Source organism: Myotis brandtii, unplaced genomic scaffold (genome assembly GCF_000412655.1).
Source record: "Myotis brandtii unplaced genomic scaffold, ASM41265v1 scaffold4, whole genome shotgun sequence".
Classification (NCBI taxonomy): domain Eukaryota; kingdom Metazoa; phylum Chordata; class Mammalia; order Chiroptera; family Vespertilionidae; genus Myotis; species Myotis brandtii.
Genome location: NW_005365371.1, coordinates 2,729,087 through 2,751,805, shown reverse-complemented (window position 1 = coordinate 2,751,805; position 22,719 = coordinate 2,729,087). Strand labels below are relative to the sequence as shown.

The following is a 22,719-nucleotide window of genomic DNA, read 5'->3' as shown; positions in this document are numbered from 1 at the left end:
AGAAACATTGATGAGAGAGAAACATCGATCAGCTGCCTCTTGCACACCCCCTACTAGGGATGTGCCCGCAACCAAGGTACATGCCCTTGACCGGAATCGAACCTGGGACCCCTGAGTCCACAGGCTGACGCTCTATTCACTGAGCCAAACCGGTTAGGGCCAGTGAGATCTTTTTTAACCACCTTAAACACATATGTACATGCATGGATACATAAAACATATATATGTGATGTTGTCTACATATATATAGTTAGTTACCGTTCACTTATCCGGAGGTCATGTATTTGGCAGTTACAACTAACTTGATCATAGTTGAAAGCTGGGATTTAAGCAAAACTGAGTTCGGAGATGTCATTCCAGCTAATTGAGCCACACCAACCAGGGCTATTTCCATTTTTCAGATGAGGAGCCCTAGAAAGTAACTTACCCATGGTCACATAGTTGTAAGTGATGGAGTCTGAATCCAAGTCTAGACCTAACTCAAAGCTCTTCTTAATTACCATTCCATATTACCTCTCTTCACTTATTTGCTATGTAATAAATGTATGTAAAGATGATTGGTAGAGGAAGTGTTGGAAACTGTTTTTCTTTTTTCTTTTTTTTTTTTTTTAAATATATTCTACTGACTTCTTTACAGAGAAGAAGGGAGAGGGATAGAGAGCCAGAAACATCGATGAGAGAGAAACATCAGCTGCCTCCTGCACGCCCCCCAGTGGGGATGCGCCCACAACCAAGGTACATGCCCCCGACCGGAACCGAACCCGGGACCCTTGAGTCCGCAGGCCGGCGCTCCATCCACTGAGCCAAACCGGTTCGGCTGGAAACTGTTTTTCAAAGAAAATGAAATCATTCTGAATCAGACCACATATTTACATTTTTATAAGAATATTTGACCTTGGCTATTAAATTGTCATCCTGAAATTGAAATATCAGCTTACTTTTATTTTCTTTCTTTTTAGACATCTTTGATTTAATTTCTAGTTTGGGCCTATAAGATTAATATTTTCTTAAATCTTTTTAGAGTAATTATTATACCCAGCAAGATAATTATAAAAATGTAGTTTCTTTTTATCTGTCCTCTATTTAATATAAACATGAAAAACAGACCTTTTTATTGCTGCTATGTATTGGTGTTCCTTCTTTTTTTGAATAGTATTTATATAATACTCATTAATTGATTCAGTGAATTCAATTCAGAGTTTATCTCTAGAATAATGAACATACCAGTATAAACTAATTAGTCTAAAGTAATATCATTTTGCCCTGGCTGGTTTGGCTCAGTGGATAGAGCGTTGGCCTGCGGACTGGAGGGTCCTGGGTTTGATTTCAGTTAAGGGCACATGCCCGGGGTTGCGTGCTTGACCCCCAATGGCGGGTGTGCAAGAGGCAGCCATCAATGACTCACTCTCATCATCGATGTTTCTATCTCTCTTTCCCCTCTCCCTTCCTCTGTGAAATCAATAAAAATAAAAAAATATCATTTTAATTCAGTTAACTCAGTAAGTTACTTATATGAAAGTGTCATTCATATGCCCAAACCTTAAATGAATTTAGGCTGACCCAGAAGAATCTGGAACACTGTCTGTTATTTGGAGCAGAGACTGTGAGATACAAGATCTGGGCTCTTAGGATCTCTGCTAATCTGTGTATTACACAGGAACTCTGAGAGAGCCATCGTGGAGATTCTGAATGCTAGGTGCCCTGAGTGTCAGGTATCTAGTAGGTGCTGTTGATACAGTAGTGAAAGAGCTGGAAATAAGCTCCATGTTCTTATGGAGCATATATTTTAGTAGTTGGAGAATTTAAATAAGATACTTTAAAGTTGTTATAAATGATACAAATAAAATAATTTATCACTGAAAGAGTGTGACAGCAGAGATTTTTTCCCCCAGGGGTTATTTTGAGATAGGTGACAAAATGGGGATACTTTTGAGAGTAAAAGGGGGCACTATTAACAATTAGATTAGGACATAGGTATAAACCAGGACTGTCCTGTGCAAACTGGATCACATGGTTGAAGAGATAACATTTGAGCTGAGACCCAAATAATAAGAAATCTGCATTGGAGTCAACCTTGGGGGCCAGTGTTAGAGAGATGCCAAGTTGAATAGTAGTTTACTAGGCAAGGTTTGGGGGGAACATGAGAATCAGGAAATGAAATAAAGGAAAGACAAGGTCCAGGACAAGGAAAGTAAAGTATATTATAGTGATTGGAAAGGGAGGGGTGGTGAGCTGGTGGGTTTTAAAGGAGAACATGGAAAAGGTTGTAAGTTGGGGCTATAGAATAGTCACGAGTTGTTTTTTGTCATTCAGCCAATACTTATTGCATGTCTGTGTTGTGCCAGGCATTGAAGGCATTGGGATATAGCAATGAACAAAAGAGAAAACAGGTTAAAGCAGTGGTTCTCAACCTTCCTAATGCTGCGACCCTTTAATACAGTTCCTCATGTTGTGGTGACCCCCAACCATAAAATTATTTTTGTTGCTACTTCATAACTGTAATTTTGCTACTGTTATGAATTGTAATGTAAATATCTGATATGCAGGATATATTTTCATTGTTACAAATTGAACATAATTAAAGCATAGTGATTAATCACAAAAACAATATGTAATTATATATGTGTTTTCCAATGGTCTTAGGCGACCCTTGTGAAAGGGTCGTTCGACTCCCAAAGGGGTCGCGACCCACAGGTTGAGAACCTCTGGGTTAAAGTGTTGCCATGGTAGCTGTTATGCAACTCCAGGGGGCACTGTTCACACTATGCTTTAAAAAAAAAGGTCTTTCATTCTAGTGGAGAGCTAAGAAACAAATAAACAACTAAGATGAGTTCAGATAGTGGTGTGTTAAGGGAAATAAAATAGGGTGGTATGAAGCAATTATGTAAGGGCTTTAAAAATTTTTTTTATTTTTCACATTAATGTATTTTTTATTATATGTGACATACAATATTATATTAGTTTCAGGTATACAACACAGTGATTCAACATTTATATACCTTACAAAGTGATTACCACAGTAAGTCTAGTATCACTGTCAATTACATAGTTATTACAGTATTATTCACTTTATTCCTATCTTGTACATTATGTCCCATGACTTATTTTATATCTGGAAGTTTGTAATTCTATAAGGGCTTTTTTTCTGATAAGATGGATGGTATCTGTCAGATTTGTTATAGTCCAGGTAGTTTTCATAGAGATCTAGCTTTGAGGAGAAATTTCTGGTTTGGTGACATTTAACAACAAAAAAAATTCTATAATAATAAAAGCATAATATGCTAATTAGACCAGACGTCCTTCTGGACAACCTTCCAGACAAAGCCGGGGTTGGGAGGGAAGCCTGGGTCCCGGAGGGAAGCCGGCAGCCGGGGGAAGGAAGGCCTTCTCTTGCATGAATTTCGTGCATTGGGCCTCTAGTATATATATGATATATTGATTTCAGAGAGGAAGGGAGGAGAGAGAGATGAAAGCATCATTGATGAGAGAATCATTGATTGTCTGCCTCCTGCATGCCCCTTACTGGGGATTGAGCCTTGACCTCCTGGTTCATCATTGAGCCAAACTGGCTAGGCTAGTTTTAGTGACATTTTAGGCAACTTTTTTTTTGGAATCTTGTGAAATGATGAGCAGATTGAGCTGGATGTGACCTGACGAGAGTTTGGTAAGCAAAGATTAATAGGATGGTCATGGTTTACATTTGTTAGGACTTCCAAATTGGTAAATTGATGGTATTAAAAGTAAAAATTAAATTGGTAATATTAAGAAGTATGAGATTCAGGAAAAGGTACAAAGGTACAAATGAAAATTTTCTTCTTTACTGATGGCCTTTTATTTGTTTTGATCATCTTCATCTGAGGATAATTTTTCCGTTGATTTTTTTTTAGAGAGTCAAAGGAAGGGGGATGGGGGAGGGGTGAGAGAGAGAGAGGGAGGGAGGGAGAGAGAGAGAGAGAGAGGAGAAACATTGATGTGACAGAGACACATTGATTGGTTGCCTCCTATGTACTCCCAGACTAGGGCTGAGGATCGAACCCTCAATCCTTTTGTGTATGGGCTCTAACCACTGAGAATGCTGGCCAGGGCTTTACTGATGGTTTTATGTAATTTAATATTCATTAATAAAGTCACATTTGTATGTGACTATGATGTCATTAACACTTTGTTATTTTGTGATTTTACTTAGCTTAAAGAACATAAAAGAGTAATATATGCCTTAAATTAAAAGTGCTTTTATTTGTGAGGACTTTCACATAAGCTATTAGCTGGTATGTCCTAGAGATGTAATAAAGATCAAGAATTGGTGAAATATTGATTTTAGAAATAAGAGAGTTCCTTGAAATCAGTGACAAATTGAGCTTCTTTAGGTATTCTTGATAGCCCTTTGAATTTCTTTTGGTCTGAAGTTCTGGGAGGCTGAATAGCATTATTTGTTACATTTAAAATTTTTTCTTAGCCATGTAATCTGGGGAGTTCTAGTATTTTTGTTTTCTTTGTTTGTTTGATTATTTTGGGAATATTTGTAATTATGGGTTGGAAGTTGGACTAATGTAAAATTTTTAAACTGATTAGGATTTTAAAACCCAAACCACATTATGAAATTGATTCCTGTTTGAGCTACGTTTTATTGGGCCCTATATTTTCTATGCTTGGTCAGAAAAGTTATTTGGTGTTTTGTTTCTTAAAATGAGAATTTAGGATAGGATTTGGATATATTAAGTATAAATTGATACAATGAAATTATTACTTAATGTTGATTCCTCTGCTCCTCTTTTGAAAGCAATTATCTGGAAATAAGGAAAGTGTTGTCTTGTAACATTTTCTGCCAGCTAGTAAGTAATTTGATGTCATTTAGCTTGTTTCACTTTACTTTAGTACAGGCATTTCCATATTTCTTTATTTTCTAAAATACTTATTATGAAAATGAGAAAAACTAATGTATATTTGGTTTGGATTCCACCCGAGAACTACCCTAAGTAATGCACAGGCTTCAAAGCAGTCATTTTATTTAGTTTAAATAAACAGATTATTGTTTTTCTTGATTTGGAGAAAAGTCGACTACTTTTGTTATATGATCTATTCTGAGTTATAGTAATGCAGAGCTATATGACTGTTAGTGTGTTGGTGTTTACAGTTGTTTTACTTCGATGCCATCGAATGCCATGTATCCAGCTTAATTTACAGCATTATTTTTGTCGTGTTTTAAAAAATAACTGCTAAGCTGTTTTTTTTAGATATGTTGAATGTGTTTGACACATATGATATGAAGAAAACTATACTTAAGCATCTTAATTCTAAAGAGAAAATAAAAACTGTTTGGATTTATACCCTGAAATGTAATTATATTAAGTGAATAAATTATTTTTTCCAGGCAGACTCCAGGTTAAAAGCGCTTAATGCAACATTCAGAGTGAAAAACCCAGACAAGTAAGGTTTTGTTTTAATAACAGTTACAATGTTGTTTTGAATGGTGCCTATCAATCTATTTAATTTTTCATTTCTGAATGTATGCACTTCATTTACTAAATATTTTAAATAGTAATTCACATTTAGTGAAATCCTTTTACAGTCAAAAATTGATTTTAAAATTTGCTAACTTTATTGGGTTTAAGGTTGTAACTGTCTGAAGTTTTAGAAAATTAAACCACTGCTTTTTCCTAGAATAATTTTTTAAATGTTGTGGAAGTTATCAGAAAAATGAGAAAAGCAATTTTAATTTCATGTAAAGTAGTTTTTCTTATACGACTTTGCTTGACAAATGTGTACAAAGGTCAAGAGAAGAACATTATATATTACATGCATATTTTGAAAATAAACTTTCTACTTTGCATACCATGAAAATTTGATAGACAAATGCATACAAGCATATAATGTCATAGAGATGTATTAGTTATTTGACTTAATTAATGTCATTTTGGTGTTTGTGGGAGCATTTCTGTGTTAAAGGAAGCCAGTATATAAGTTTGTTCTTTTTAATCCTCACCCCAGGACATGCTTATTGATATTGAGGGGAAGGCTGTGGGGGAGAGAGAGAACATCAATATGACAGAGAAACATCTATGGGTTGCCTTCCCTTACACGCCCCGACTGGGAATTGAACTTGCAACCTGGGTATATACTCTGATCAGGAATCGAACCCAAAACTTTTCTGTGTACAGGATGCCGCTTTAACCAACTGCGCCGTACTAGCCAGGGCTAAGCTAGTGTATTTAGAAATAACTTTTCTTAGGATAATACCTAGGTATTTCTTAAGATTTTGATTTTGCTCATTCTCTGAAGTTGGTGGATAAATTAGGCTCTTCATTATATGGACTTTCACCTGGTATTTGGTTCAGCTGAATTTTTTATTTAAAAATTTGCTTATACAAATGAGGCTTTTCCATTTTTGGCAATTAAGATGATAAGGTCTGTTGGAATTTCTCTAGTTAGGGCTAAATTTAGCATTAATTTCTATATAATGTAAATATTTGTGGCAGACAAAGGCCAAGTTTGCATTGTTGGATAGCCTATTATGCCTGACTTTATAAACCATAATACAGTAACATGATGCCTTTGGTTTTTAAGATAAATTTTGAATATAAAATATAGATAAATATCTATATATATTTTTATAAATAAATATTTTAAAGTTTTGTTAATTTGGAAATTGTGATGGTAACCATTGAGATGCTTTTTAAAATAAAAAGAGAGAGAGGGAGTGAAGCATCGATTGGCTGCCTCCTGCCTCCTGCCTCTGTACTGGGGATCAAACCCGCCACCCAGGCAACCTTTTGGTGTAAGGGTTGGCACCACCCAATGAGCCACATTGGCCAGGGCAAGGTGTTTGTTTTTGTTTGTTTTTAATCGACTTTATATCTTAGTTTTAGGTTCACAAAAAATTTGAGCAAAAATTATAGAGTTCCCACATACCCTCTGCCCCTGCACATGAACACTACCCCTACATATGATATGGGTTTTGACACATGTAGGCATTATTATAGTATAATACAAAGTATTTTCACTGCCCTACAAATCCTCTTTGCCCTGCCTATTTATCCCTTCCTCCCTACAGCCCTGGCAGCCACTGAGCTTTCTACTGTCTCCATAGTTTTATGTTTTTCTAGAATGTCATAATATATAGTATGCAGCCTTTTGAGATTGACTTGTTTCACTTTGTAATGTGCATTTAAGGTTCCACCAAGGTTTTTTTAAGGGTTAAAAATGACATCCATGGCATATAAGAGATGTTCTCTAGATTAAGAACTAAAATTATGTCACCCTCTAAAAAGAGCTTTGGAGCCCTAGCCGGTTTGGCTCAGTGGATAGAGTGTTGGCCTGCGGACTGAAGGGTCCTGAGTTCGATTTTGGACAAGGGCACATAATTTGGTTGCAGGCTCCTCCCCAGCCTGATCAATGTGTTTCTCTCACATCGATATTTCTCTCTGTCTTTCCTTCTCTCTTCCACTCTCCCTAATAATCAATGGAAAAATATCCTCGGGTAAGGATTAAAAAAAATAATAATAAAAAAATAAAAAGAGCTTTGGAAAAACTTACAAGCAAAATTTATGACAGTGATGGATGTACATTCACTAGAGGAGCATGTAGATAAGACTTTTTAAATTAATATTTTAATATTAACATTTTTTCAATTGAATGTTTTCCAACTTAATGAAAAATATTTTGCAAATTGAATGTTTGCCTTCCCTTTTTGACCTCGCTTGGGTTTTCTAGATTGCTAATTTTTGTTGTTACTCCTCTCCAAGGTTATTTTTTCCATTGATTTTTAGAGAGTGGTAGGGAGGGGGAAGAAGGGAGAGGGAGGAAGAGAAACATTGATGTGAGAGAGACACATGGATAGGTTGCCTCCCACACACGCCCCAACTGGGGCTGGGGATCGAATCTGCAACTCAGGTGTGTGCCCTTGACTAGGAATTGAACCCACGACCTTTTGGTTTGGGGGCTGACACTCTAACCACTCCAGCCAGGGCTAGATTGCTAAATTTTATTTAATATCCATATTATATACAGTCGCATGCCACTTAACATTTTGGTTAACAACAGACTACATATATGATGGTGGTCCCATAAGAATATAATGGAGCTAAAAATTTCTGTTGCCATGTGATGTAGCCATCTCAAATGTCATAAGAAAATGCATTACTTACCTGTATGTGGTGATTCTGGGGTAGACCAACTTACTGCGTTGTCCATTGTATAGAAGTACAATATAGGAAATTATGTACAGTACAAAATTCTTGATGGTGATAATAAACAAATATGTTACTGGTTTATATGTTTATATAGTATACTTCTTATCATTTCTTTAGGGTGTGTTCTTTCTATGTTAAAACAGTAAAACTGTCATGTTACACTGACAGCAGTCTAATACACCTTATGTTTACAACATCTCTTGATTGCATCATTTTCTCTTGCGCTTGATTAAATCTCATATCATTTTGTACAGTGACATGCTGTACAGGCTTGTAGCTTAAGAGCAGTATGTTATACCTGCAGTGTACAACTGCTGTGCCACAAACTTTTAAAACATGCACTACCTGACTATTTAGTCAGGGGCATGGACCTCTTTTCCCTTAGATTGTCAAATAAAAAAATGACAACAGCCAACACAACAATAACTATCAAGTGTGAATGAATAAAAATTATACCTTTCTCTTTTTTGGTCAGATCGACAAAAATATATTTTTTGATGTAACACAGAATTTTAGTAATTTGTTTATGTGTGCCATAAGATGAAAAAGGTTGAAAATCGCTGGGCTATACCACTAAGATTTATGTAAATGCACTCTATGATGTTCACACAATGATAAAATTGCCTAACAAGAGATTTCTCAGAACATATTTCTGTTAAGTGGCACATGACTGTATAGAATTTTAAATGTGATCTGATGATAAACATAACCAAGGCAGTTTTTTACTTCTAAGTTCTTGTTAAAGTGTATAATTAATGTGTAATTAGTAATAGAATTTGTTTGCCTTAAGTTCTAGATAAGAAAATTGTCTACATCAGTCATTATTATAACAAATTCTTAATATATAGAATCTTTGTTCTATATATAGCTAGACCAATAGATTAATTATTTTTCATGCCATTACTAAAATAGTGTACATCACTAAAATACTTTTATTCTATCCTTTCTTAAAATCTAGAAAACCAGAAATATTATTTCAGAGGGATTACCAAAATGATACTTGGTTCATGCATATTTATCTTTCTTAAAACTAGACTGTTTAGAACAGTGAAGAGGAAGATCTTGGTTGGGTCTTCTACTTTTATGTGGTAATGTTTGGACAATATTTAGTATGTAGACTGAGTGATTAGTAGGATGTGTGAGATGAAACATGGCAGGGGAAATTCAGATGACACCCAGGTTTCCATCTTTAAAATGCTATGGAACATAGGAAGAGAGATTGGGGGGAGGAGGATAAGTTGAGCTTTGGATATGAGCAAGTACAAATGTCTGCTAGTCAGTTGGCTTTATAGATCTGGCATTTAGGGGAGAGAGAGTTGGGCTAGAGGTAGACATTTGGAATTTAGCAGCATGTGATCATAATTGTGAAGCTTTGTGAGTGATGAGTCCCATAGAGTGTGTAGAATGACTGATTGATTGTAAGATGCCTGAGGATCTAGGATTGAACCCTAAAGAAGCCAACTCTTTTTTTTTTGAAAAGGCAAACACATTAGCTTTAATACAGCCAGTACATAATAGAAATTAAAAGAGTTATTTTGGGGAAAGCTAATGTAAACAGAACAATTGATTAAAATATGCTCACTAAAAGTCCTGTCATCAACATTTTTTGTTTAGTTTAGTATGTGGCAGAATATAAATACATAACAATATGTCTTTTCTTATCGCTGGTAGTCTTTTGTGTAACTAAAATTTGTAGCTAACATTTTATATAACAAAAGAAATAAGATTTTTAAATTATCAGAAAAGAAACAGGGATATAGGAAAATAATACATTTTAATGAAATTATAGAGGACAGTTACAACGAAAATCCATCATTTTCCTTTCTAAGTTTGTTTTACAAAATAAAATCAACCTGTATTATGCTGTGACCTGCTAAGAGGGCCTAAAAACTGTGGCCCTTTCAAAAGACAGTGGTCAAAGACAAAATGTTATCTTGATGTCACAGCTTGTTCTTAGTTTTTAACTGGAGTTGAGCTTCCTTTCATAGTCTTCTTTAAGTGGTGATAGTTTGGCAAGATTTTCATCAGAAAATCCAGCTGTAGTGTCTGGGGCTGTAGTAGCTCAGTCTGCACCCGACGAAGGCAATCTACACCATAGATCGCTGTATTCTCAGGGATGACTTCAAATGTATTTAGGTTGCAACAAGCCCCAGTGATGTAACCATTTGTCAATATTATGTTTCTGCCTACGTATGCTTTTGATTCAATAACATTATTATCTCCCATTTTCATGACTTGGGAATAACAGCCAACTTCAAACACGTTATTGGTGCCAATGATCATAGGCTTCGGTTCCACATCTTCAGTGTCAGGGGTGATATTATCAGGGTGAGCATTTATGATCAGCGCCTGTTCTTCTATTAGGTTACCTTCACCAATCACTATGGGTCCAGCCTCCGCAATGATTCGTGCTTTAGGGTGGATCACTGTCCTAGGTCCTATAGTTACATCGCCCCTGATTTCACTTTCTACACACACAACTGCTCCAGGAGCAATCTTCACACATTGGCGATCAGAACAGGTTCCATCTCTGCAGAGCAGAAGCTACCTCTTTAAGGGCATTTTCCAAAGTGTAATCTGAGAATTCTGAATCCTGTGGGCAAGCTTTTATAAATTGAGGTTCCTGAATCCCCCATGACCTCTGTGTACACTGTGGTTATTTACAAGTCTCTCTTGCTCAGAGGCCCTCAATAGTGTTTTTTAGAAACACGTTAGGCATTCTTTGCAAACTAAAGTTGGAGTGTAAGAGATGGGTGAAGGAAGTGAGTACCCAAGGAGACTTTAGGAGTAACCAGAAAGTAAAAGGAAAATCATGAGGAAATGACACGGATGTCAAGGGAACAAGTTTTTGAGGAGGGTGAGGTTAGCTGTTACATAGCTGGAAGGGTCAAGTAAGATGAGCACTAAAGTGTATCAGTGGATTTTAGCAACATGAAAATAGTAGGTGACTTGCTCATAACCAAAGCTCAACGTGGGAGTTAGGGGCACCAATGTGGGAGTTAGGGGCTGAGCAGTGAACAGAAAGGGAAGAAGTGGTTATTGCTAGAAAAATAATGCCTTATAAAAGTGTGGCTGTGAAAGGAGTGGGTATTTTTTTTTTTAAATCTCAATTTTTTTTTAATTTTTATTTTTTTAAAAATATATTTCATTGATTTTTTACAGAGAGGAAGGGAGAGAGATAGAGAGTCAGAAACATCGATGAGAGAGAAACATCGATCAGCTGCCTCCTGCACATCTCCTACTGGGGATGTGCCCGCAACCCAGGTACATACCCTTGACCGGAATCGAACCTGGAACCCTTCAGTCCGCAGGCCAACGCTCTATCCACTGAGCCAAACCGGTTTTGGCAGGAGTGGGTATTAAGAAGGTGTTAACAGTTGGGAGTGTTATCAGGGGAGTGTGTGTGTGTGTGTGTGTGTGTGTGTGTGTGTATCTATCTAGGAGAGACCGTAAATTTATTGACATATTAATGAGAAGGAGCTTGTAGAGAGAGGAAGTTAGAAAACAGGAAAATGGAGTCTAGCTGGGATAGAATCTAAAGTATTGGATGGGAAGAAGGATCCTAGAGGGAAGGAAGAAATGATGTGATATTGGGATGTTTCTAAGTTTCCTAGTAGGAGGTGGAGGTGGAGGTGGAGATAGTTCCTATCTGATGGCTTCTGTTTAATCTGTGAAGCTTGGCTAGAGAGTGACAGGTGGTGGTATCAGAAGTTTTAAGTACTGGAGAGTGGCAGTTATTAGATTAGGAAAACCGATTACTGAGCAGCATTACATTGAGGTTAGAGACCATGAGTTTATTTCTGTACCATATGATTTTTTTATTTAGAGAGAGAGAGAGAGAGAGATTTGATTTGATTTGTTGTTCATGCTCTCATTGGCTGATTCTTCTTTATTTTAATTTTTATTGATTTCAGAGAGGAAGGGAGAGGGAGAGAGAGATAGAAACATCAATGATGAGATAGAATCATTGGTTGGCTGCTTCCTGCACGGTCCCTACTGGGGATCAAGCTCGCAACCCAAGCATGTGCCCTTGACCGGAATCGAACCCTGGACCTTCCAGTCCGCAGTGCAATGCTCTGTCCACTGAGCCAAACCAGCTAGGGCATCATTGGCTGATTCTTGTATGTACCCTGACCAGACATCAAACCTGCAACCTTGGTGTATAGAGACAATGCTCTAACTCACTGAGCTATTGGTTAGGGCCCATAAGGTATTTTTAACCCCTTAAATTTTTTCCTGTTTTTTTGTTTTCAAGTAATTTTATCTCTGTCTCAGTTCCTATCACTTCTTGGCCTTTTGGCTAAGATCAAGTATAGTTAATCTATCTCAGTCCCCCACACAATACAAATTATGAAATATGACATCTTTTCTTGGCTTTAAAAATATCAAAAGAAAGTATGGTGTTTATTTTAGAACTAGAGGCCCGGTGCACAAAAATTTGTGCACTTGGGAGGGTCCCTCAGCCCGGCCTGTGCCCTCTCGCAGTCTGGGACCCCTCGGGGAATGACCACCTGCTGACTTAGGCCCGCTCCCCGGGGGATTGGGGCTAAGCTGGCAGTCAGACATTCCTCTGGCAGCCGGGGAACCCTCAGGGGATGTCCACTTGCCAGCGGGGAGCAGGCCTAGCTGCAGTCGGACATCCTTAGTGCTGCTGAGGAGGCGGGAGAGGCTCCCACCACCACCGCTGTACTGGCAGCCGTCAGCCTGGCTTGTGGCTGAGCAGAGCTCCCCCTGTGGGAGCACACTGACCACCAGGGGACAGCTCCTGCATTGAGCACCTGCCCCCTGGTGGTCAGTGTGTGTCATAGTGACCAGTGATTCCCAATTGCTCTGCTGTTAGGGTCAATTTGCATATTACCCTTTTATTATATAGGATTTAAAAAATTTTTATTGGTGCATAAATGTTCAAGACCTATAACATATGGTTAAATAGAATCAGTTTTATTATTCTCAAGAACTACAGTTGACCCTTGAACAATGTGGGAGTTAGTAGCTCCAACTGCTCCCCGCACAATCAGAAATCCACATGTAACTTTTGACTCCTCAAAAACTTAATTACTAATAGCCTACTGTTGACCCGAAGCTTCGCCAATAACATAAAAATCAATTAACCCATATTTTGTATGTTATATGTAATATATACTGTATTCTTACAATAAAGTAAGCTAGATAGAAGAAAATCATAAGGAAGAGAAAACACATTTATAGTATTAATTGGGAAAAAAAATTCATGTGTTGTTCAAGGGTCAGCTGTACTGTTTTGTCTTTCAATTTTTTATGTGTTTTCATGAGAAAAATTGTTTTATTCATTTCTTGCTTCAGGAGATTTACTGAACTAAAGCACTACAGTGATGAACTACAGTCAGTCATCTCACATCTTCTTCGAGTCAGAGCTGTAAGTGGTCCCCAAGAATTTTTTGGCACACTTCTGTAAGAAAGTGCTTCTCATGTAATCATTATGTTGTTAAGTAATGATAGTATTTATAATGAATAACTGATTTTTACATTCAAATTTGGTGTGCTTATCAAAAACTGCATTTTTAAGAAATGCAAAATGTTTTCTGACATAAACAACTTGAAGAATTTTAGCCCATTTTCTCTGTAGTTTGTATATGGTTGTTTTGACATCTTGTGAAAAAATGTGTTTCAGTGTTGGACACAAATAAGTGGGATTTTATGTCTACATATAATATTATCTGGTTTTTCAAGTTTTTTTTTTAAGGTTGTGAAATAGTTTATATATGTTAGGCCAGCGATTTTCAACCAGTGTTGTACAAAATTTTTTAAAAATACTTTTTATTGATTTTAGAGAGAAACATTAGTCGGCTGTCTCCTGCACATCCCCTATGGGGTCAGAGTCTGCAACCCGGGCATGCACCCCGATGGGGAATCAAACCAGCAATCTTTTGGTGCATGGCATACACTCAATCCACTGAGCCATACCAGCTGGGCCCCCAAGAATTTTTAAAACATGCAATACCTGACTATTTAGTCAGGGACACTGACCTCTTTTCCTTTAGATTTGAAATAAAACAATGACAACTGTCAACACAACAATAGCCATCTGGTGTGAATGAATCAAAATTATACCTATTTTTTTGTCAGATTGGCAAAACATACATTTTTGGGTGTGCTATAGAATTTTAGTAACTGTCTTATGTGTGCCAGGAAATGAAAAAGGTTGAAAATTGCTCTGTTAGGCCAACTAGTGACTGTGCTGTTAAATTCTGCTAAACAAACTTATTTGAGGTAATCGATGGTCTGCCATGACAAAGGTAACTAGAAATCAAGGAATAATCATTATATTTAGCCGTATAATTTGGCTTGTAACAGACATGGAGAAAAATACTTTTGGGTAAATTAACCCTTTGAGTGCCAACCAATAGCCTAGGAACTATGCTAAAATTGCCAAGGCATTTTTGCTGATTTTATAGCAGTTTAGGAAAAAAATTATGAATCGCAAGTAAATGAAGTTACATATTCAAAAACTTAAGGAAATCTTTACTACATTGACATATTTAGCAATATCACCATCCCTAATAAAAGCAGACTTAGAACTGGACGCCATTTCGAAGCTTTGATAGCGCTCCCGGCACTTTTGGCAAAAGACAGGAGGAGCGTGATTGCGCTCCCCGGCACTCAAGGGGTTAATGTAGCTGGAAAATTATGTCATCCACTCTGTTCCTTTGGGCTAACCTAGAGGAAACTTAGAACTTGCCTTAATGGCTTTGGAAGATGCTAAGTTACCAGGTCTAGGATCACATCTGATACTGATTGGGATCTTCTTGAAATGAAATATATTATCTAGGATTTGTTTTAATACAAGAGTCTACTGTAAAGGATGGAGAGTAGGGGCAGTTTTTGATGAAACTAGATTGGCCATATAATTATTGAAGGTGAGTGTTAGGAAATGAAAGAATATTCTATTCTCTATTTTTTGTATGTTTGAAGATTCTATAATAAATTTAAAGAAATAGTACACGGGGAAAAATCCTTCTGAAGATTCTCATATTGGCCCAACCTTCTTTTTAACCATTCAGAGTACCTTTGGACTCCTTAAATAAATTGTAAGATACTTTTTAGGAAAAGAAATGGTACTTGTCCTGGCCGGTGTGCTCAATGGTTAGAGTGTCACCCAATGCATTGATTCCTAGTCAAGGGCACATACCTCGATTGCAGGTTCAATCCCTAGCTCCAGTTGGGGCATGTGTGGGAGGCAACCAATCAATGAATCTCTCTCACATCAATGTTTCTCTCTCTATCTCTCTCTCTCTCTCTTCCCCCACCACTGCCCTCATCCCTCCTACTCTTTAAAACAATCAATAGAAAAAATATCCTTGGGTGAGAATTAACCTCCCCAAAAAGAGAAAAAAGAAATGGTGCCTGTGAGAATTATTAGGCTAGAGTCAAGAACTGGGTATTGGAAAGGACTCTGGATTAATGAGATAAAATTTCTAGTTCTTTAGTTGCCCTCAGATTACCCAAGCATATTAGGCAGCAGTTGTTATGGAAAGTGCAAGTGGGGGACAGAGAAAATCCAGAAGAATGGAAGAACAGTTTATACTGCTTTGACTTTTGTGCCAGAAAACTTGGAGAATCTACTTAAATTTGAAGTCTGGCTGATTATAAAGGCCTTTAACCGAAGGGAAGGGGGACAATGTAGAGACCATCATTTAGCAGGAAGCTAAACAGTTCTGGGAGTCTCTGGTAGGCAGAGGTAGGTACACTATTAAGCAGGCACACGACTAACCCCAGGTATTGAAAGGTTCTTTCACACCCAGAAGAAACTAAGAGACAAAGCAGAAAAACCAGCCAGAATCAGATTTAGCAGAAATCTCAGAGAAGAGTGGTGAATTGAACAAATTGTAACAGTTAAACACTCAGAAAATTCATGAAGCACAGGGAATACATTTAAGTGAGATCTAAAGGAGGGAGAAATGATTGCCATTGTGAGTGTGCTGCAAATCATTTAGTCTAAAGGAAAGTATGGATGAATTCTTTTATAAAACAAGTCAGAAAATTGTCACAAGGTAAGATCTGAGAGTAATTATATTTGGATTTCTGCTAATATTTTAAAATATATTTAAAAGTGTGATGAATATTTAATAACCTTTAAAGATTATAACAAAATTTAATTATGTTAAAAAAATTTTTAAGAGTTCCACGTAACTGTCCTTATATTCTTCTATATTCTTTCTATACTCCACTTTCATCCTCCAACTATTCTCAACCATCCCAAACTTTTTTTCTGCCCTAGGAGTTTTATTTGTTCTTCCCCGTGCCTGTACTATTCTTCTCACCCTAAAGATCCTCTCTTGGCCTGTGCTCTCTTGTCATTCATCCTTGGCTCAAATGCCTCCCCAGAGAAATCTTTCCTGGGTATATTATACAAAATAATTTTATTTTTTTGTTGTTAATCCTCACCTGAGGATATTTTTCCATTGAATTTTAGAGAGAGTGCAAGAGAGGGGGAGAGACAGAGAAACATTGATTTGAGAGAGACACATTGTTTGGTTGCCTCCCACTTGCGCCCTGACTTGGCTGGGGATTGAACCTGCAACCAAGGTACGTGCCCTTGACCGGAATCGAACCCGGGACCCTTCAGTTTGAGGAGTGATGCTCTATCCACTGAGCCAAACCATCTAGGGCTTCTTCTTCTTTTTTTTTTTTTAATCCTCACTCGAGGATATTTTTTTCATTTATTTTTTTCCTCTTTTTAGAGAGAATGGAGGGGAAGAAGGAAGGGAGAGGGGGGAGAGAGAAACATCAGTGTGAGACAAATTGATTGGTTGCCTCCCGCAGGGTCCCCAGTGAGGATCGAGCCCACAACAGAGGTACATGTCCTTGACCAGGAATTGAACCTCTGACCCTTTAATCCAGGAGCCGATGCTCTAACTATTGAGAAACCAGCCAGAGCAAGATGCAGTTTTCTATCATTTCCCTGTCATTTTCTGCCATCTCTGTTGTCTTTATAGTGACACTATTTCACATTGCATTCTGTACCATTTGTTAATTATCTCCCCTACTAGTATATGTGAGCTCTACAAGAGCAGGCACTTAGTTCTCTTACTGCTAATTCCCTAGAATAATGTAGGCACTCATTGCAAATTCACTGAATGGATGAATAAATTAATGTATATGCTGACAATTTTATGTTTAAAAAGATCTGGCCCGTCCAGTATGGCCCAGTGGTTGAGCACCAACCTATGAACCAGGAGGTCACCATTCAATTCCAGTCAAGGCACATGCCCAGGTTTTGGCTCCATCCTCAGTGGGGACATGTTAAGAGGCAGCTGATCAATGATTCTCATCATTCTATATCTCTCTCCCTCTCCCCTTCCTCTCTGAAATCAATAAAAACATATTTAAAAACAAACAAAAGATCTGAAAAAGCAGTAAGACAAATTGGTTTTTGAATTTAATTATAAACTAATAGAACTGGTAACTAATGTATTTATGACAAGAACCTTTAAAGAAAGTGACCTTGTCATCAAAGTGTTTGTAATGTACAAATGAGGGAATTCTGGGTATAGATACTTATCCTTAATGAAAACAGGCTTCAGAAACTTTATTGACATGAAAGATAGCTTGAACTCTTCAGAGGAAAGGTGGCACTTGATTTGTGAGTCACATTGAAATTAGACTATAAATGAGAGCAATACCCATGAAAAATGCAGACTGCTTTCTGATTAGCTAAAATTCTGATTGTTTTTAAATTGGGAGAAATGCTATTTAGTCATGGACAGTAACAGAAAAGTAAAAATGGAAGGTTAAAATTGAACACCGACAGAGTCTGCAAAGCATGAAGAAAGCACCAAAGAGAACCTTTTTGTAACATTCAGAGCATGAAGAGGAGATGATGAACTGTTAACACATGTGAAAATAGAATTATTGGGCTGTCTTTTCTGTCAAGGATAATTCTTTCGAAAGTAGAGAATGCAAAAAATAAATTACAGGTAGGTTAAAGTGTTAAATATTTAAGACATCAGAACAACCAGAAAGGGAGCTGGCTTTGGGACTTGTCTCTGTCATTTACCAGGTCCTTCTGGCAAATCCAGTAACTTTTGAGAGTTTGGGTTGGTTTTTTTTGGCTAGAAATGGGAATATCTGCCTGGCACATAGTAAGTGCTAAATAAATATTATATGAATGGGTGCCTTATTCATAAAGTTTATGAAACGCAGATGAGGTCATTTGCTTTGTAAACTAAAAGAAAAGGAAACTAATACTATTGATATCTAACATTTATTGACCACTATATCAGCCACGGTGTTAAAGCATATTATATTATTCTTACCTAATTCCCACAGCAGCCCTTTGAAGGTAGGTACTGTTATTGTCCCTATTTTATAGATTAGGAAACAGAGGCAAATGAAGTTAAGTAATTTACCTAATATCACACTATAAATAGATATGTGGAGCCAGAATTTAAACCTTTGTCTGTCTGACTCCAGAACCCATGCTCTTGACCACCTACAAATGATATATTGACAAAGGACATGAATTCAAGTAGATTGTGGGAGAACTGATTTTTATTGAGCCACCTTGCTTATTGCCAGGAATTTTACAGATGCCGTCTTATTTAATCCTCACAAAGTCATATGATGAAGGTTGTTTCCATATTTCTAAGAGAAAGATATAATAGAAAGGCTTGGAGTGGTTTATTGTATTCTCCAAAGTCAAGCCCTAAAGTAAGACGGAGCTGGAATTTGAAGTCACATTTGTCTGTCTCCAAATCCCTTATTTCCTACTACCATGTATGCTGCCTCTCTGGGGGAAATCAAATTTAAAAGGGAGGAATGTTAACTTGCAAGTACTCTAAAAATGTAAATTATAATTATTGAGATACTATTTAACATTTAATTTGTAGTCATTTATAAAGGTGTAATATCCAGTGTGAAATATTTAGTGACAATGGCAGTATAAAGTATTGTATACAGCTCCTTTGGGAACCATTTTGGTAGTAACTATCAAAAGTTTTAAATCCTATAATCTTTGATTCCTTAGGAGATAACTCAAAAGAAAAACTATGTGTTTTCAGATTTTGAAAATAAGATCATCTAACAGAATATCATAAAAGTTTGTCCTTTTTAATATCTAGTTACCTACTACTTCAGTGAGGATAGAGAAGACATTCTTATCATAGATACAAATGATTCAGGGCTGGGGAAGATGTTAGGATGAGTTTGTCAGATTTCTTCTGTTGTCAGAACAGTGATGGTGAACCTATGACACACGTGTCAGAGGTGACACGCGAACTCATTTTTTTGGTTGATTTTTCTTTGTTAAATGGCATTTAAATAAATATTAAATAAATATCAAAAATATAAATCTTTGTTTTACTGTGGTTGCAAATATCAAAAAATTTCTATATGTGACATGGCACCAGAGTTAAGTTAGGGTTTTTCAAAATGCTGACATGCCGAGCTCAAAAGGTTCGCCATCGCTGTATAGAATCTGCTCCCTGTCAATTATCAGATGATCAAGTTTCAAAAGAAAGACTTGGCAAAAAGATGAAGTTGAAAAGCAGTCTAAACTAAATCATTGGGTACAGCCCCTTTTTCCTGACACCAATATTCTTTTTCCCCCTTCATTTTATTTTTTTTAACACATTTTATTGATTTTTTACAGAGAGGAAGGGAGAGAGATAGTTAGAAACATCAATGAGAGAGAAACATCGATCAGCTGCCTCCTGCATACTTCCCAGTGGGGATGTGCCCGCAACCAAGGTACATGCCCTTGATCGGAATCGAACCCGGGACCCTTCAGTCCGCAGGCCAACGCTCTATCCCAGGGGTGGGCAAACTTTTTGACTCGAGGGCCACAATGGGTTCTTAAACTGGACCGGAGGGCCGGAACAAAAGCATGGATGGAGTGTTTGTGTGAACTAATATGAATTCAAAGTAAACATCATTACATAAAAGGGTACGGTCTTTTTTTTTTTTAGTTTTATTCATTTCAAACGGGCCAGATCCGGCCCGCGGGCCGTAGTTTGCCCACGGCTGCTCTATCCACTGAGCCAAACCGGCCACGGCCATTTTATTTATTTTCATCACTACCTGGCACCAATATTCTTGATTACTGCCAACCATTGAATTAATCTAGTTTCAGGTTTTAATAATTTGTTTTATTTCTCTGCCCATTTTTGTGATTCCTTTTCTTTAGAAATGGCAGTTTTTGGTCTACACTTTATAGTTTTTCTTTGCTTCATCTTCTATCTCAGTGATGATCTAGATACAAATCACTCCGTGTTTTGGCTAGAACAATTTGTTTCCATGAATAGTTCATACCTGAAACATTGTTAGTTTAATAATAACTGCTGAGTGTTGATTTGTTGCCTAGTTCATGAGTGAAGTAGTTCCTCATGGGGTTGCTCACCTTTTTGGAGGATGAAATCAAGTATTTATTTAGGTAAGAGATCATAGATACATTTTTATAATACACATAAGAAAAAAACATTTAAATGAATAAGAGATAAAATGACAGGAGGTGAGAGAATCTAGTATTTATAAATGAGATCATCAGTAATTTTAACAATCCGGAGAAGAAATTCAAACTGTACTTAAAAGTTTGAGACCATGTTTTATATTTTATAACAAAAATAAAGTATTAGGCTTTTAAAGAAATATACTATTTAATAGTTTTTCCAAATGAATTCATAACATTTCTAGACACTGTCATAGATGGACATGAAAAGTAAAAAAATCAAGAACTTTGGCAAGCAAAGTATTAGTCCACAGCAGTTTGTAAAGTTTACTTTTTTATATAAAGATGCTTCAATTTACATTTGTTCTTGTTAGAGGAACAGAAAGAAACTAACATGCCAAATATATTTGAGGAGCCTGTGAGCTATACAGCAAAAATAATTACTTTAAAAGCCTATATTCTATGAAAATGTGCACCATCTATAGTAACTGAGCAAATGTAAACCATGTGATTATTCAGTCTTCTAAATAAAACATTTAACCCCTAAATCTCACACAATATCCCCTAAGTCCTCATCTCCTCTTCAAAGCCTCAAGCTTTAAACTAATGTGCATTTGCTATTTGAAAAAGTCCTTATCTCCATTACTAAAAAATGTTTCTGTAAAGTCCCTTAGAAATTTTTTCAGTACCTTAGTAACAAGATATATCCAATAAAAGACCACAACCTAAGGAAAAAAGTACTGAGGCTAGAGAAAAGTACTGAGGCTAACCCCTGGAAGACCTCTCTACTTTGAGACCTGTAGCTCCAAGAAGACAACTTAAAATTTCTTACTTAAAAAACAACATTTTTATCATGAATAACAATAATTAGATTTCTAGGAAAATGAGACTTAAAAAATGTTTTTTTGTTGATTTTTAGAGAGAGGAAGGGAGAAGCAGAGAGAGTGAGAGACATTGATGTGAGAGAACCATCGATAGGCTGCCTTCCATCCAATTGGGGATCAAACCCGCAACCTATGGGACAATGCTCCAACTACCTAGCCACGCTGGCCAGGGCGGAAAATGAGATTTTTAAATTAAGATTTAGCAAAGTCAACTATAATGAATTTTCTTCCAATCATTTATGAATGCCAGAAATCAATTGAAGTTTCACATACAAAAAACATAATTACTGCATAATATGTAGTAAATATTGGCACATATTCTTTCGTTTTTTAAAGCATAAAATGTAATCAGCATGTCTGATGTTCCTAAGATACATTTATTTTTTATTTATTTATTTTTATTTTTTAAATATTTTATTGATTTTTTACAGAGAGGAAGGGAGAGATATAGAGAGTTAGAAACATCGATGAGAGAGAAACATCGATCAGCTGCCTCCTGCACACCCCCCACTGGGGATGTGCCCACAACCAAGGTACATGCCCTTGACTGGAATCGAACCTGGGACCCTTCAGTCCGCAGGCCAACGCTCTATCCACTGAGCCAAACCGGTCAGGGCTGAAGATACATTTATGACATAACTCAAAGACACCTCTCAATGCCTGATAAGTTTTCAGTGGCATGGAAACTGTCCCCAATTTAGGGCTTTCCAGTAGATTTGTAGCAAGCATCAGGTTGCCAGAGGAGAGTATAAAAAAGAACTTGTTTGAGTTTTTGCATCCAGAGATCCTGCTCTTCCTTAGTATCTGCAGACAACCAGTGCTTGGTGACACAGTATGTCCCTGAATTGGTTGATAAGAGTCTCTCCATCATCTTCTCTTTCTGATCAGGCAATAATTAATTCAAAAGTGTTAGGTCTTGCATAGAATTCTCTGTTGCTGGTTCTATTTCTGACAACTTGTACAATTGGCCAGATTTATCCTTCCTATGGGATCCTTTTGTTTCTCATCATCTGGATAAATTCAATCAGAGATACAGTTTCCAGAGAGAATACACCATCTTCAATGCCAGGCACCAAAACCATTAACATCTTCAAATATGGTTAGAAAACCTCTTTCTTCAATACTTAAATTCACTTGACATTTTATTTTTAAACTAGAGGCCCGGTGCACAAAGATTTGTGCACTTGGGGGGGGGGGCCCCCCCCGCCCGGCCCTGTGCCCC

General features: G+C 37.0%; 1 protein-coding gene and 1 pseudogene across 1 annotated transcript in view; one reads left to right on the top strand and one right to left on the bottom strand.

The window, feature by feature from the left end:
* SNX4 (sorting nexin 4) overlaps window positions 1-22,719 on the top strand; it is a 66,510-nt gene that overhangs the window by 15,948 nt on the left and 27,843 nt on the right. Inside the window, exons 5-6 of the mRNA XM_005873129.2 lie at window positions 5,372-5,427; window positions 13,512-13,584. Of these exons, the coding sequence (XP_005873191.1) occupies window positions 5,372-5,427; window positions 13,512-13,584 (129 nt within the window). The remainder of the gene's footprint in view (window positions 1-5,371; window positions 5,428-13,511; window positions 13,585-22,719) is intronic.
* On the bottom strand, window positions 9,999-11,979 carry LOC102262404 (annotated as a pseudogene).